The sequence below is a fragment of the Dipodomys ordii genome, unplaced genomic scaffold, assembly GCF_000151885.1.
Source record: "Dipodomys ordii isolate 6190 unplaced genomic scaffold, Dord_2.0 Scaffold25, whole genome shotgun sequence".
NCBI classification, from domain to species: Eukaryota; Metazoa; Chordata; class Mammalia; order Rodentia; family Heteromyidae; genus Dipodomys; species Dipodomys ordii.
The window spans coordinates 324,132-340,537 of NW_012267241.1; the positions used below are offsets into that span (position 1 = coordinate 324,132).

Sequence of the window (16,406 nt, forward strand, 5' to 3'; positions counted from 1 at the left end):
TTTTTTGAGTTCCAAGTATATTTTAGATATGAGACCCTTGTCCGTTGTATGGCTAGTAAAGATCTTCTCCCAATCTGTGGGCTTTCTATTGATCTTGCTTATGCTTCTCTTTTTAAACAGACATTTTCTTACAAAATTACAGCACCATTATTACAGAGAACCACAATATCTTTGTATTATTTAACTTGTACTTCATAACAAATTTCTGCAATATTTGTGATAACTACATGCCCTCAGTCTGTGTACTTCATACACAGGAAATGTGTGCATTTCTTCAGTGCTGTAGACTGTAATGATGTGAATGATGTGATAGGAAGTACACAGAAGTCTTATTCTTACCAAGTCTAAGATCAATAGCTGGATTTAGCAGCTGCCAGCCTGATTGCTCCATTGTAAGTTTCCTTCATAACTCTTCATCTAATGTTTCATCCAGTAATGATCAATTAGTTACAAATGCAATTTTACAATTCTGTCATTTCTTATCCACTTACTAACTGGAATTTTTCTTTTAAAAATTGTTCCTGAGGCTATTTGGTTACCATGAAATATAGTTCAAAGAGGAAAATCAAGATGAATGATTAATTATTCACTTTAATTCCAATTATCCAGATAGCATTTATAATACTGAGCAAATTATAACCAGACTGTTTACTTTCTAATTCATCCTGCTCTTCATGCTTTTTTTGTGGTTAAATTAAAACTCTGGTGAGTAAAAACAGCCTTTTAACCACAAAATGAGTTGGTATGCTTTATTTCTTGTAGTGTAAGTTCAGAAAAATAAAAAGGACATCAAAAAATATCCATTTTAATCCTCAAGTTGTACAAGTGAGAGTATTGAGGTATTGGGATGTTATTACATTTTCAGTTAGGAGCATTGTAGAGACTGGAACCCAGATCTGCCAAATCCCAAAGGCTTATTCAAGCTGCCTCTTAGGAAATGTACCTAGGAAAGTGTTTTTCAAAATACAAAGAGTCAGATTCTTATATTCTTTCATAACTAGGGCTCTATGAAGGTTTTACTTCATACTATCCACTGATCTTTTCTTTTGTTCTAAGTTTGGCTGGGGATTAAATGTAGGGTTTATTACATATTAGGCATGAGCTTTATCACTTGAGCTATGCCCATGACCCTGTTAGGTCTTTCTATTGTCTGGTTTGTTTGTTGAATAAGGTCTTGCTAACTTTACTCGGGCTGTCCTTCAACTTGTGATTCTCTTGACTCTGCCTCCCAAGTAGATGAAATTACAGGTATGTACTATCACACTTGGCCCATCCATTTATTTTGTTGAAGAAATGTAAGTCACCCAGTTGGACCCTTAACTTGCCAAAGTACATTTTAAATGATATTATTTTTCACTTCATTTGGTAAAGTAAATTTCTCTATCTGGGATAAATCTCTATGGCATGTACTGGAACAAAAAAAAACTGACAGCTCTCATTTAACTTAACACTTCTATTTTCATTGCATGCTAAGTGCATATCCCTACAATACAGTTAATAGGTCAGAAGAGACCATTCCTACTCCCTACAACCTAACTGGAAAAGTCAGACATGCGTGCAAAAAGTGTCATAAAAGAGTTTGGGTGCAGATGTGGACTCAGTAGCAAAGGTTTCCTAAGATCTCTGTGCTTGTGACTAAGACAGTAGACAAGGAAGAAACAATGTGGATCTGGAGATCCCAGAGGGCCTCATGGAGGAGCTAGGAGCTGAGCTGTCAAGAGAATAGGTTAGCATAGAGCCATATAAGGAAGAAGAAAATGCCATCTTGTTTGGATAAAAGATTTGGTGACATTCTTCCTTACTGATTGGAATCAAGGGGAAGCAGGCCCCAAATATATAAATACAGAGTTGCAGACACAAAGCCTTTTATCCCACTAGATATGGAAAGCCACTGGGCATCCACATATGGTATACTGAAATCCAAGGGCATCCTGCTGCCAGCCTCACTGCCATTTGGAGTCTATCATCTCCTACTTGGAAAGATTGGGACCCCATGGTGGCTCAGGGTTTCTACGGCTTTTTTGGAAGTAAATTTTAGGACATCTGAGATAAAACAATCAATTCTACTGGGACAGGCTATTCCTTTTATGTAGGGCTGTAAATTACCACCACACCCAAAACTACCATCACCATCTTTCTTCCTCATTCTTCCCTATTCAGTCCTAATGCACACTTTTGCAGTAATAAGCATTTATTGCTTAACATGCTGAGCACTGCTGTAAGCATGCAAGCCCCGGAATATGGTGATGGATAGATCAGACAAGCTTCTTGATCTCGTGGGGTTTACAACTTAGGAGATGGAGACAAGACAGACAATACAATATACAAGGAAATAAAATTGAAATGATTTCGATTGTCAAGTGAGTATATAGTGATTGATAGCAAGTAATTGGGAATGAGGAAACTCCTGTAAATAGAGTCATTAATAAGGACTTTCCCAACAATAGAACACTTGATCTAGCACTTCAATGACAAGATAGCACAGGCATTTAGGACCCAGGGAGAATCACTCCAGACAGAACAGTAAATGCAAACTATGTTTTCCCAGGAAAACATAGTTCAGGTAAAGAAAGAAGTTCAGTGTAGGTAGACTATAGGAAGTGAAGTTATAAATATTATGGAATGAGATGAAAGGGGCAGAAGCAGGTTAGAGCATACAATTCATACAGTTCTTGGTGAGTACTTTGTGTTTTACTGTGAGAGTGGTTAGAAGTCACTGAGGACTTTTTATGGAGAAGGGACAATGTCTGCTTCATGATTTTCAAAGATCACTATGTTGCACATGGAAGGATATTAATCATAGCACTTTGTGCAGGATCAAAAGTCTGGAGAATAGCTAGCTCTCCATCACAAGGGACAAGGTAAACAATGTGTTCAGTATGCATACAATGGAACACTAGGCTGGTAGGATGAACAATGGATAGACATCTTTATTCTGATACTCATTGTCAGTGCGTGCAAAGGCAGAGTGACATGCAGGGTGCAGTGTTTGATCTTTGAGTTAAAAGAATAAAGGAGGATTCTAAAGAAATTCTCCTAACAGCCATTTCAGATGGTATTCTATTGGTTCACCAGCTTCAGGTATAATGGCTGCTACCCAGCTAGTGCTGTCCGCAAAGTTAACCAGGCTGTAATTGCAGGTCTGTATACTGTCCTGATGTTTTCACTAGCAAACTTCTAGGGACATCACTCTGTCTAGAACTGCCACCTGCATACTGGATAGGTTCTTAGTGGGAGATACTTAGGATAAAAACCTGTCGGTCATACCCAAACCTTCTCACACAGGCTAACGTAGTCAGCAGAGAGCACAACACAGAGGATCTGTTTTAACTGGAAAAAATAATTGGGTATGGGATAAGACCACACACACACACACACACACACACACCAATACCCCACTGGGTAAGACTAGAGCACTGGATCATGGGAGACGGACAAAGAAACTCTTCCAGCGTACATCTTGCAATACAGTCAAAGTAGATCTTCTTTTACTCTACCTTCTCTTTACCTGCCTCTCCCTTTCTGTTCCACTCGAAGTTTTTGAGAAAAAGCCTTATCTGAATCCTTTTCAGACTGAACATGCTAAGGCCTGCTAAGGACTTTAATCAGTTCCATGACATGATCAGGAAGCATCCCTAAGAGCAGCCAATTTGCAGGCTTACAGCTCGGACTGGCCCTGATGTAGAAAAAATGAAAAAGCTTTATTGAGTTATAAAACAAGCCTGCAGATAAATGAACTCACTACTCTACATCACAACAGAAGTGTTCTGAAATTTATCTTGATTGTTTTAGCATTCACTGTTTTCCCCTTCAATAAAGCTCTATGTTTATCAAAAAGAAGAAAAGAAAGAAGTGCTTTTAAAATGTGGCATAATGTTAATCCTAACCAAGAGCCTTCGTATCTGCCTCCCACAGTGTGAGTGGTTATAAGTGTGTGTCCAAATTTGTGTGCCTCTGTGTGAGGAAAGGCTCTTGAGACCAGAGACAGAACCTCTCTGTAGTTGTTGGGCAGTGGCTGATCCTAGAGAAAGGATGTTTTTATGGAGATGGGGGGTATGAGAAGACAAGGAATGGGAGTAGACTCCTTCTGTGTGTTCTTTGTGAGGGGAACCTTGTGGACACATTGTGTACAGCAAATACCATCACCATAACTCACCAGAGCACTAGACTTTCCCCCTATGAGGGGCTTATTTTGGTATTTGGAGTTCTCAAGGACTTTGAAGAGTGGAGAGTAATGGAAGTCACACATAGTGTAAAGAACACGCTGCTGTCACAGTAAGTGCACATCGGTTCACACTTGCTAGCTCGGCTATGGTGGGAACACTGCAGAGGGAATCCCTGCCAATTACAACTAAGCTACTCTGTGCTCACGATCAGGCCAAGACTTGTCAAATTTAGCAACACACCCTAACGAAACAGCAGCTTCTATGGTTGTTGAATGGTTCAGCCAAAGACCTCAAAGTCATAACATATTCCTTCCTTCAGCATTCATTGAGAAAGTATGCACCTGGTAATCACAAGCTAGTCATTAGAGGGAAAGCAACACCCAGTGAGACTAGTCCCTGTCCTCCAGTGCCTCTAGCCTGAGGAGAAGACAAGGACAAGACAGGCTGGGCAGAGAGTAGCCAGGAAGAAGCAGGGTGCTATGGGGGTGGAGGAGAGCACCAGATATAGGCCCAGGAAGCAATCGGAGACATCAGTGGGTGCTTTCTGGAGGAGCTGGCACCTGAACTAACTCTGGAAGGATATGAGCATGAGCTTGTGAAAACCAGTATTAGAAGATAATAGAAGTCATTCTTCAGCATTGGGAGTGCCACAAAGGTCTGTTTCTTGGATCAGTGCTGTTGTGAACCAAAAGCAAGCTACCCTTTCCTTGTAAAGCATCTGTGTGTTGGAAAGGCTTTCATAGGGGGAAAAATTGCAGTAAGAAACTAACAGTTTCTTGAGACATGCAAACTCTTAACCAGCCCTCTTAGGGTCCATGAAAGAATGTTACAAAAAGAACTGAATCCTACTGTGTGCTGGTGATTCATGCCTCTAATCCTAGCTACCCAGAAGGCTAAAATCTTAGGATAGTGTTTCAAAGTCATCCCCAGCAGGAAAGTCCATAAGATTCTTAATCTACAATTAACCAGCAAAAAGCTGGAAGTGGAGCCATTGCTCAAGTGGTAGAACATCAGCCTTGAGCAAAAAAGCAAAGGGACAGTGAGAGCCCTGGGCTGGAGAAACCCTCAAAAAATAGCTAATCCAGTGGATCAGTTCATCAACAGAAAGGCCCATACAGGACAGGGTCTTTGTCCAGTGCCCCACACTGGACAAAGCCCCACACTGGATGGGAGGTCTGGATGGGAGAGACCGCACCCTCTGCTTCCTTTATATCCCACCCTATCTCTTCCTCAGGAATATTTCCTGGCTGGCACCTGAGCTATGTTGATGTGAAGGACAACTCCCGAGATGAGACCTTCCGCTTCCAATGTGACTGCTGGCTCTCCAAGAGTGAGGGTGACAGGCAGACGGTCCGTGACTTTGCGTGTGCCAACAATGCGATCCGGGAGGAGCTGGAGGAGACCAGTATGTGGCGAGAAGGCATGGGCCCAGCCTAGCTGTGATGCCTGGGCTAACTCTTCTAGTTGAAGGAGGAGGGCTGGCTGAGGCAGAGGTGGGAATGAGAAGACCCTGGCACAGTTTCAGCTTGAGGGAAACTCTATGTGGAGATGCCTGGGTAGAAATTCAGACAACTTAAAATATTGATGCCAATACTCACAGCCTTGAGTCATAGGTCTGACTAGGTAACAAGAAAACTTTGCACCTGACTCTTGTGCTGGGCAGGACAATGCAGCATGGTGTGATGCCTTCTCTGGCTTATTCTTATATCATGGACTAAGTTCAATTGATGTTTTTAGTGATAGCTACCAACCTAGCCTTCCTAGAAAGAGAAGCAGGGGAGCAAGGAACTCCACCAGCCACTCTCCCTTCAGCCCTTCCTTAAGAGATACTTTTAAAAAGGAGTAATTGACCCCTAAGGTGATGGCCATCAAGGCCTAGGGAGATGTGACTAAATACACAGGGCAGATTCTGGGTCCAACTAATTAGAAGGAGGTTCATCAAAAACAGAACCTGGTATAAAGAAGGAATTTATTGGTTATTAAGGCAATACTAAACGCACCAGGAGGCAGTCCCTCGAATCTCAGTGTCTTCCTCACTTCTGCAATAGATAGTCCAGTGTGGGTGTTGGGTGGGAGGCCTTGCATGGTGTGACTTAGAGACCCAAGCTCTTTCCATCTGTGTCTCTGCCATTTCCAACACGTGCCTTGCCCATTTCTCCTTCCTTCCTTCCTTCCTTCCTTCCTTCCTTCCTTCCTTTCTTTCTTTCTCTCTCTCTTTCTCTCTCTTTCTTTCTCTTTCTCTTTTCCTTTCTTTCTCTTTCCTTCTCTCTCTTTCTTTTTTCTCTTTCCTTCTCTCTTTCTTTCTTTTCTTCTTTCTTTCCTTCTTTCTTTCTTTCTTTCACTCTTTCTTTCCTTCTCTCTTTCTCTTTCTTTCCTTCTCTCTTCCTTTCTCTTTCTCTTTTTCTTTCTTTCTCTTTCCTTCTCTCTTTCTCTTTCTTTCTTTTTTCTCTTTTCTTCTCTCTTTCTTTCTTTCTCTTTCCTTCTCTCTTTCTCTTTCTTTTTTCTCTTTCCTTCTCTTTCTTTCTCTCTTTCTTTCTCTCTCCTTCCTTCCTTCCATTTTCTTACTTTCTTTCTTCCTTCCTTCCTCCCTCCAATCCTGCCTCCCTTCTCCCTCCTGCCTTCCTTCTTTCCTTCCGTCCTTCCCTCCTTCCTTCCTTCCCTCCTTCCTTTCTTTTGCTGGTCTTGGGGCTAGAAAGCTGAGCCTGGACACTATTCCTGAGCTTCTTTTGCTCAAGGCAAGCACTCTACCACTTGAGCCACAGTGCCACTTACAACTTTTTTGTGTAGTTTATTGGAGATAGAGTCTTATGTAGTTTCCTTCCCAGGCTGACTTTGAATCATGATCCTCATATCCCAGCCTCCTTAGTTACTAAGATTACAGGTGTGAACTACCAGAGACCAGCTGGCTTGCATATTTCTTGCAGAAAGGAAAAGAGCTTGAAGGCCCTCCACTACTTCTGATCACATTAACTACATCCTATTGGTGAGGACTAGTCAGGTGTCTCTAACAGAGGCAAAGACACCTGGGAACTATAGACTCTGGTTGGTAGGTAGGCTCTTCCTGGAGACTGCTTCACACAGAAGATTAATTGTGCATCTTTGATGGAAAGCCATCTGTCCATCTCTGCTAGGCCATAAAAACTGTTTAATGATGAAATTGGCTGTTTTGAGAGGTAATGAGTATTATGTGTTTGGCATTCAAATGATGGTCAACCACCCATTTATGGACTTTCCTAAAGGGAGAATACCCTGACTCAGACGATGTGCTCCCAGTTTGTATAATTGCTCTTTCTTAGGAGGGACTGGGTTCTAGGTTTTGTTTGGATACTTTGAGCACCCATAGCTCTTGTGACCACAGAGCCTTATGACCTCTACAGAGATAGAATATTTATTATCCTCTTTACACTATTGGGCTTGGGACTTAGTAGGGACTCAGAGAATCGGTGCTCAGTGAATAGGAGAAAATGTAGCACTTTACCTAGGGCCTCTGACTAGAGGGAGAAGCTTAAGACCCTCACACAGGAGCTAAGTGAGCAACAGAGGCTCCTTAGGCCACTGGTGTTCTGGGAAGGAAAGATCTGTAAGGCTTGGAGCAAAACTGCTGAATGTCTTCCTGTGATTTCCAAACAGCAGAACAGCTGTACCTCTGCAGAGACCTGCTGGATTCAGGTTTATAAAGGGAGGATAGTTCTGTAAGTGTGGGAAACAGGAGGGCAGGGGCACAGAGCCACCATTGATTCAAGCTGACAAGAGGCACCATTGCATCCCCAGCAAAGCCCATAACTCATAGGTTCCATACTTGAGTTCTCAGCAGGAGACTTGCTCTGAGGGTGTCAGGGACTAACTATGATCTCAATCCTCAGCTACCTGTGCACCTAAACATGCCTCTTCTGACCTTACAGGACACATTAGCCTGTAAGCACAAGCCCCACCTTGTGCTTGAAAAGCGCTTGTATGTGTGTGAAGGCCTTCCATCCTGTGGAAGGCCCTCAAAACCCATGCCCACCATGACAACTCCTGTGCTATGAATAGGAAAAGACAGGGGAAAAGGGGGAGAAACCCAGATAGGTCAAATCAGCAATTGAGGTCTGCTGCATAGCACCAGGTCTTTATTGGGCCTGGCTAGTACTCCAGACTGATGGATTGCTCCATCCTGCTTAGCCTCCTGTTCCCAGCCTTTATCGCCAGCACTTACCATCCTAGAAGCAGCTCAAAGCCCTCTGTACGCATTTGTCTTTGCAGGAGATTCTGAGGTACAGCCAAAGCAGAGAGTCATTGGCAAAGCTTATATATAATCCCAGTGCTTGAACCTATGGAGACTCTGCTGTAATCCATCCAGAGTTAGGATTGGACAGCATGATAATGTGCTATGTTTCTACTTGTGCAGGTGCATGTGTGTGCATGCACACACACGAGGGCCCAAACATCGCTCTTGTGATATTCCCCAGATGATTTAGCAACTTCCCCCTTTACAGCTCTTCCTTCCCTTTCCCTCAGGAGTCTTTTAGGACTACTCTGTCAGCCTTATCTGCTGCATGTTCAGCCCCAATGAAGTCTGGCTTTCTGGCCAGTCCCCAGAGACAGAGCACTCATAGCTGCCACAGGCAATTTTCTTAGAGAATCCATCTCCACACTTGTGTTTACAAAGCATCTCTCCTTTGTTAGGCTCAATAGAGTCAAACAGAAACTTTCAGGAATTACTAAGATCCTTGGTTTCACATGCCTGAAATCCAAATCTGTGCTGGCCCCAAAGAATATATTGTTTTCTAGAGCTTAGAAGCTTTAGGTGGCTCTGTCTCAGATTTTGCTGTCTCCAGAGGCTCCAATGATTTCAGTGTGTCTCTGTCTCTCATTTCTTCTCAGTTCCACTTCTCCCCAGCCCAGCACATTAACTTCCTTTTAGTAGAAATTTTCCCAAAATCACAGGAAGATAATTGCTGGTAGCACAAATTTCTTTACTGGCAAATAACCAACACACTTATAGCTGAATAACCTTAGGAGCAGAGGAGACCGTCTCCATGAGGAGGATGCTAATTGACCAGGCCTAGACCTCTTAGACCATTCCAGCCACATGGTAGGAGCTCTCCAGTCTCCAAAAGAATCCTATTAAGAAGAGCGATAGGGGCTGGGAATGCTTGCCTAGCATGCATGAAGCCCTGGGATTGATTGCTTAGTACCACATAAACAGAAAAGGCTGGAAGTGGCACTGTGACTCAAGTGTAGAGTACTAACCTTGAGCAAAAGCTCAGGGACAGTGCCCAGGCCCTGAGTTCAAGCCCCAAGACTGTCAAAAAAAAAAAAAGAGGAGACAGTAAACTGTGGATGCCCACCAGAAGCCCATCTCTTCCTCTGCTGTTCTTCCTCTGGTCTTCTTGTCTCAAGACTACCCACCTGTTTATTCTGCAGTATTGTAATGTTTTTGCTCATGTTCATCCATCCCACTTGGAGAATATTCCATCTATTGCTGATTGTAACCATAGCTCTTCTTCAAGGCCAAGCTGAACTTTGACTTCCTTCATGAGGTTTCTTGTGATTAGTTCAGTCAATAACCGTTTATGGCAGGTCTACAATGTAGTGGACATTTGGGGGTCTATTAGTGAACAAATTAAAGCCCCCTACCATTATGGTGCTTACACGTAAATAGGATGGAGAGGTGCAGTAAACAATAAAATGAAAAATAAACATATGATAGAGAATTTTAGGTGGTGACAAGGACAAATAGAGTTAGGCAGACCAGAAATGCAAGGGGACGCAGGTTGTGATTTTTAACTAGAGTTTGGGGAAAATATCTCCCCCAAACTGACAATTGACTAAGGAGAAAGAGGTGAGGGCTGATCCTAGCCACACTGGAGTGGAGGGAACATTCCAGGCAAAGCAAAGAACTACTTCAGAGCACTTAGGCAGAAGTAATCAGGCACAAAGCTGGAAACCGCTAGAGAAAATCTACTAGAAACTGACATGGGAGAGGTCTTGGGAGTCTGGCTCTTTTCTTACCTCTTGAAACTTCCATTCTTTGCCTTGAGCTTTTCACATTCCAGGGACCAAGCATTTGTGCTTGGGGCAGAAAGGGAACTCTGGAGTGATCAGAGTCTGGTCCCTCTGACCCTTGACCCCCGCTGGAGGAAGGATGATGCAAAGATGACAGTGTAGACATTCTGAGCAAGTGGCCAAACAGGGAGGTTGCTGAGAGGCAGATAGGGTGGGGCTCTCTGAGGTCTCTGACTTTCAGGGTCTCTCCCTTCTGCTTTCCATAGCTGGGCCTGCCTCTCCTCCCTTCTATTCTCCACGTATAATTCATATGCTATGTCTTGAAAAAATAGTATAGCTCTGAGAGCCAGACCCCAGCATCTCCCAAGAACTCACCCCCACCGCCTGCTTCATTCTCTATGGCTCTCACTTTCCATATTCTTGGGTAAGGAAGTTGCTACTATGAATAAAATGGGAAGAATTGCTCTAGCTCCAGAATTGGCAGCTCTGCTCACAGGTCTGGATCTTGGCAAAGCTGACTTGCCTCCCAACCCCCAAAGGCTGTCACCTAAGACCCACTGAAAGGCTCGGAGGGAATAGCTGTGTGTTCCTAGTGGTAAGTGGCTGCTTCCTCCCCCTGCTAACCCTCTCCCATCTCCTCCTTTGCAGCCTATGAGATTGTCATAGAAACGGGCAATGGCGGTGAAACCAGGGAGAATGTCTGGCTCATCCTGGAGGGCAGGAAGAACCGATCCAAAGAGTTCCTTGTGGAAAATTCTTCCAGACAGAGAGCCTTTAGGAAGTAAGGAGGGAAATGTCCACAGGGGAGTGTGGGTGGGGTGGTAATTTGGGGAACTCCCCAAATCTTCTCCTTGGACAAGCCATAAGTAGACAAATGGGCATAACTAGCAATTGCCTTATTGCGTCCTTCCTGTGTACTGCCCCATGCTACCTACTGCAAACACCATTCCACATCCAAGTAGACATGGCACTCACTTCCCACATTCCTCAGGCCACCTCAGCTGCCACCTTATCTCTGAACTGGTTACATAGCCTCCCCTTCCCCCTTAATCCCCTGTCTTAGTCCAGTCAGGATGCCCTAACAAGAGATCATAGATAAGTGGCTTATAAATAGAGAAAGCTTGCTTTTCACAGTACTGGAAACTGGGCATCTAAGACTAAGGATTCAGTGCTCCAAGATTGTGTCTTGTGAGGGTCTGGCTCCTGGTTCAAAGACAGCCATCCTCTCTCTTGTGTCCTCACAGTAAAAGGGGTTAGGGAGGGAGTGCTCTGTGACCTCCTGAAAGGGTCACCAATCCCATCCCTGACACCTCTACCTCCATCACCTAACCACTTCCCAAAGGCCCCACTTCCCAATGCCTTCACACTGGGGATTTGCTGTCAACATAGGAATTTGGGAGAGACACAAACACTCCATTTGGAGAAGGCTTTTATTTATATTCTTTCTTCACAGATACAAAGCCTAAACTCTCCTTAGACTGGTCATTACCACCACAGACTGCCCAAATTTCCACCTTCTCCATAACCATTTCTCTCCCCATACCCAAATTTCACATAGGCAAAAATCCCTTCGCATCCCATTATGCCCTTCCTAGGATTTTGCGAAGGAGGGTCTGCATCGAGGACTCTCCCCTTTCCCTCCTCTGCTCTTTGGATCTCACCATCCTCAGCTCAACAGTCAGGGCCTCGCTCTCCTCCAGTCTGTTTAATGATACCTTACCATCCATTGGTGCCGGGTCCAGGCAATGATTGGACTTTGTTGTGATTGTCCTATCCTCAAACTAGACTTAATCTCTCAAGGAATGCAGGACTGACATTATGTCTTGACTGGAAAGCAGCAAGCACACGACAATGCTTACCTACTCAGTGGGCATGGGCAACTCACTGGCCACACCTTTGTTTCCTACAGGGGGGCCACTGACACATTTGAGTTCGACAGCATCTTCTTGGGGGACATTGCCTCTTTGTGTGTAGGCCACTTGGCCAGGGAGGATCGATTCATCCCAAAAAGAGAGCTGGCCTGGCATGTCAAGACTATCACCATCACCGAGATGGAATACAGCAATGTGTATGTATGGTTTCCCCCTCTCACCTACCTATCCTGTCTTCCAACCTTTCCCACTTCTGATCTTGGGTTTACAATGGGCTTTCTAGCTTTCATACCAGTTGTTGTTCATCATTTTTATCCGTAGGATTTCAATGAAAGTCAGAGAAGCTTTTGTTCATCTTTTAAACCACAAACACACTTACTGTTTGATTCCAATAGCATATCCAGTATATAATCACAAAAATTCAAGTAAAACAGAAAAGTAGGTAAAAGGAGGTAAATTTTCCTTAAGTGCCTACCCACAAGAGATGATCACCAGCGGGGGAAAATGTGTCCTGCTCTCTGGCATTTTTCTAGTACCTCCCCTACACAATGTTCACAGAAGGGTAATTGCATTATACCAGATTCCTTTTTGTTCATCATCCTGTGCTGCTGCCTTTGTTCCTATGGACTACCCCACTCCCATTTCCATAAGGCTTTGACTCCACTAAGTCCTTGCCACATCTTGGTGATCTTCTAAAATTCTGTCTATTAGAAAACATTTCCTTGTATCTACACCAGGAAATATTTTTTAACTATTCAAAATAATGAATTAAATATGTACCAGATGACTTGGAGCAATTCCCAGGAAGTATTGTTGAGTGAGAAAAGCAAAATGCAGGAAAACATGTCATATATGATGCCGTTGAAAAAAGGGAACACTGACGTCCCCATATGTCTATGTGTGTGTGTGTGTGGGTCCAGGAAGGCCTGAGTGGGATGGAAAGAAATCTGGCAGCCACACCCTTAACTGCAACATGGGTTATCTGAGGTAAATGTAGGGTGCTGAAGTGAAAAGGAGAGAAAAAGAGAAGATAGAGCCAAACAGAAAGGAAGAAAGATAGTGCACATTTAGGAACAGTGTGTATAGATGATCATATGACTTCTGCATGTACATAGAATTATGTATATTGGTGGGTATATGCATTTAAAAGACATTTTAAAGAATTTTAATGGGGGGCTGGGAAGGTGGCTCAGTGGTAGAGCCCTTGCCTTGCAAGCATGAGGCCCTGGGTTCGATTCCTCAGCACCACATAAGCAAAAAGAAAAAAAAGCCAGAAGTGGTGCTGTGGCTCAAGTGGCAGAGTGCTAACCTTGAGCTGAAGAGCTGAGGGACAGCACCCAAGCCCAGAGTTCAGGCTCCACAACCAGACCCCCCCCCAAAAAAAGAATTTTAAAACAAAGAATGCACGTATATCCTTCCAGTATGTAATAGCAACCTAACAACCTAACTGACAGGAGGAAGATCTCAAAACAGAATCAAGATTTCTTGTGAAATGGCTTAAATGGCTTCATCTTCAGGGTTAGACAGGCCCTTATTTAGGTCACTTTAAACAGTCAGTTATTTTCTTCAAATTTGTTTCCTCTCCCCTAAAACAGAAGGATCAGACCCAGGATTTATATCAAAGTTAATGTGACACAAGAATACCCCGACCTTTGGTAAATATACAGACATTTAAAGTTTTTTTTGGTGTTAAAATTTTTCATGTAAGGACTCAGTGGCACAGCATATATTTAGCCTACCTGAGGCCCTGTGTTCAATCCTCAGCATGCGTGCACACACACACACACACACACACACACACACACGCACACACACACACACACACATAGAGCATTTGCATTATCATCTAAGATTACAGTTGGTTCTCCCCACTTGGGTATACCCTTCCATTGCTAAAGTCATTGGCCAGTGCAAGACCACTTATTTCCAAAGCTAGTAAAGTATTAGCAATCTGGGGCTACGGGCAAGGTGCAAGCGGTAGAGGGTGTGGTTCAAGTGGTGGTGGGGGGCAGTGACTCATGCAGTAGGGGGAGTGGCTTAAGTGGTAGTGCACTTGCCTAGCAAGCTCCAAACCAAGTTCAAACATGAATACTACAAAACTAACTAACTAAGTAAATAAATAAATAAAATACTAGCAATTTTGGGTGGAAAGAAGCCACAGCAATTGTTCATTTCAAACTCAGAAGGCAAGACACAGAGACCAGTTAGGAGAACCTTGATTTGGGGATTAGGGAAGGAAAGAAAGCATGCTACTGGGTGTTGTTCCAAATAAGTTGATTCTAGGTATATTTTAAAGCTTGGATCAACAGATTTTGCTTATGGATTGGACATGGAGTACACATGATTAAAAAAGAACCATAGAGAAACTGGAAGGCTGAGATGTCTCTCCACTGTGAATCTTAAACCAAGCTTATATTCACATCTGAACCTAGACAGCTCCAACCTCAAGCTCTTGGGGAAAATGGTGGGAGGAGCTCTTACAACTCAGGTCTATGATAGAGGAAATAACCTGCGCTGGTTCTTACCCCCTCTCTCACTCCTCTGCCAGCTACTTCTTTAACTGTGACTGCCTCATCCCCCTCAAAAGGAAGAGGAAGTACTTCAAGGTATTTGAAGTTACCAAGACTACTGAAAGCTTTGCAAGCAGGATCCAGAGCCTGGTACCTGTCAAGTATGAAATTATCGTGACAACAGGTTATGAACTAGGGGCTGGCACTGATGCCAATGTCTTTGTGACCATCTTTGGGTCCAACGGGGACACAGGCAAAAGGGAGCTGAAGCAGAAAATGCGCAACCTCTTTGAGAGAGGCAGTACAGATCGCTTCTTCCTGGAGACGCTGGAGCTGGGTGAGCTGCGAAAAGTGCGTCTAGAGCATGACAGCAGTGGCTACTACTCGGGCTGGCTAGTGGATAAAGTGGAGGTCACCAACACTAGCACTGGGGTGGCCACGATCTTCACCTGTGGCAGGTGGCTGGACAAGTCTCGGGGGGATGGGCTCACCTGGAGGGACCTCTTCCCTTCTGTCTGAGAGGATGGTCTTGGCCACATCCTTCCTGCTTCCATTTAGATGCTCAGCTGTCCTCTCTGGAGACCTCAGAATTAGGGAGTGGGGCAGGCAGGTCCCGACAACCTCATGGACCTTCAGGGACTGCTATTTGTGAGTGACTCTCCATGGGGTCCTTCTTCCCCCTCTCCTAGTCTCTTGAACCTATGGGAATCATAATTAGCATGTGTCATAATCTGTGGTGGCGTACAAAAAAATACTTTTTCACAGTTCTTCTTTTTGTAACAGTGGTAGCCAGGCTGGGATTTGCTGCAGGGTGTGGATGGAAATTGGGGCCTCACCCAGGGGAGATAAGTGGGGAAGGAGAGGCCATCAAGATGGTGTATTTTAAGCAAAAAGCTAATTAACACTTTTTCCCAGAAAAAGCTGGGCTAATTAAATTATTACCAACCATACCCCACAAAGAACTCATCTTAGCATCTGCTTGCTAAGAAATATATGCTTCCCCCCCCCACAATTTCAATAAATCAAGTGACAAGTGAAGAAAACTATCAGGAGGAAGGGGGTGATTAGAAGCCTGTGGAAAGCAGATCATTCTTTCCTTCACTTTATAGAGGACTCATGGGCAAGGTTCTCCTGTGTTGGGACAGATTCAAGGCCATGTGGAGGCCCCAAGAGCAGCCTGGTTACACCCAACGTAAAGCTAGGAGTGCTACTCAGCCACAGTTACCTGTCGCTCTCTATGGGCAATGGTTGGGCTGAGAGCAGAGAGGAGAATCAATGACAATATGAAAACAGTCTCTGTGCTTTCAGAGGACATAACATTGATGTAGAGATTGCAGGAGAATCACATACTTGTGTATGCATGCAGATACACATATATGCACATATACACAGGCACACACAACATTCATGTACGCACGTACCAGTACATGCAACCCACACATATGACTCTCCCTAGTCAACAGTCAGACAGTGCTCTACCAGGCTCTCCAGAACTCAGCCCCCGACCTCTGCTTTCCTGAAGAGAAGGGACTGCAGTAGAAGAGCTGGACTAGGAAGTCTTCCTGCAAGGGGCCACTTCTCCCTTCCTTTCCCTGCAGAATCACCTGTGTCCTTCACTGGTCTATTCTTAATGAGGCTCCATGACTTCAGAAAGCTCTGAGAGACTTATCAGGGAAAGATTAAGTGCACAAGCCCCAGGGTTATTTATCGCCCTGCTTGCATCCCAGCTCTGCCTCAGCATCCTGACACCTGGGGCAGGTAATTTCATCTCTCTGGGCCTTAGCTTCCACACCTGTAATGCTGTGAATGCTAATAAAGCCTACCTCATGGGTTGTTATATGACTAAATGAGTTCATGTTAATGTAATTTCA

At 44.0% G+C, this 16,406-nt stretch overlaps 1 protein-coding gene across 3 annotated transcripts in view; it reads left to right on the plus strand.

Annotated features, from left to right (window-relative positions):
• Loxhd1 (lipoxygenase homology domains 1) overlaps nucleotides 1-15,571 on the plus strand; it is a 135,855-nt gene extending 120,284 nt beyond the window's left edge. Inside the window, exons 17-21 of one of the 3 annotated variants that reach the window (XM_013014850.1) lie at nucleotides 5,401-5,571; nucleotides 10,803-10,935; nucleotides 12,064-12,222; nucleotides 14,574-14,890; nucleotides 15,325-15,571. In XM_013014850.1, the coding sequence (XP_012870304.1) occupies nucleotides 5,401-5,571; nucleotides 10,803-10,935; nucleotides 12,064-12,222; nucleotides 14,574-14,890; nucleotides 15,325-15,437 (893 nt within the window). In that variant the 3' untranslated portion in view covers nucleotides 15,438-15,571. Of the gene's footprint in view, nucleotides 1-5,400; nucleotides 5,572-10,802; nucleotides 10,936-12,063; nucleotides 12,223-14,573 lie in introns of all 3 variants that reach the window. The other 2 variants (XM_013014849.1, XM_013014848.1) reach the window with 2 other exon arrangements.
• The last annotated feature ends 835 nt before the right edge of the window (nucleotides 15,572-16,406 follow it).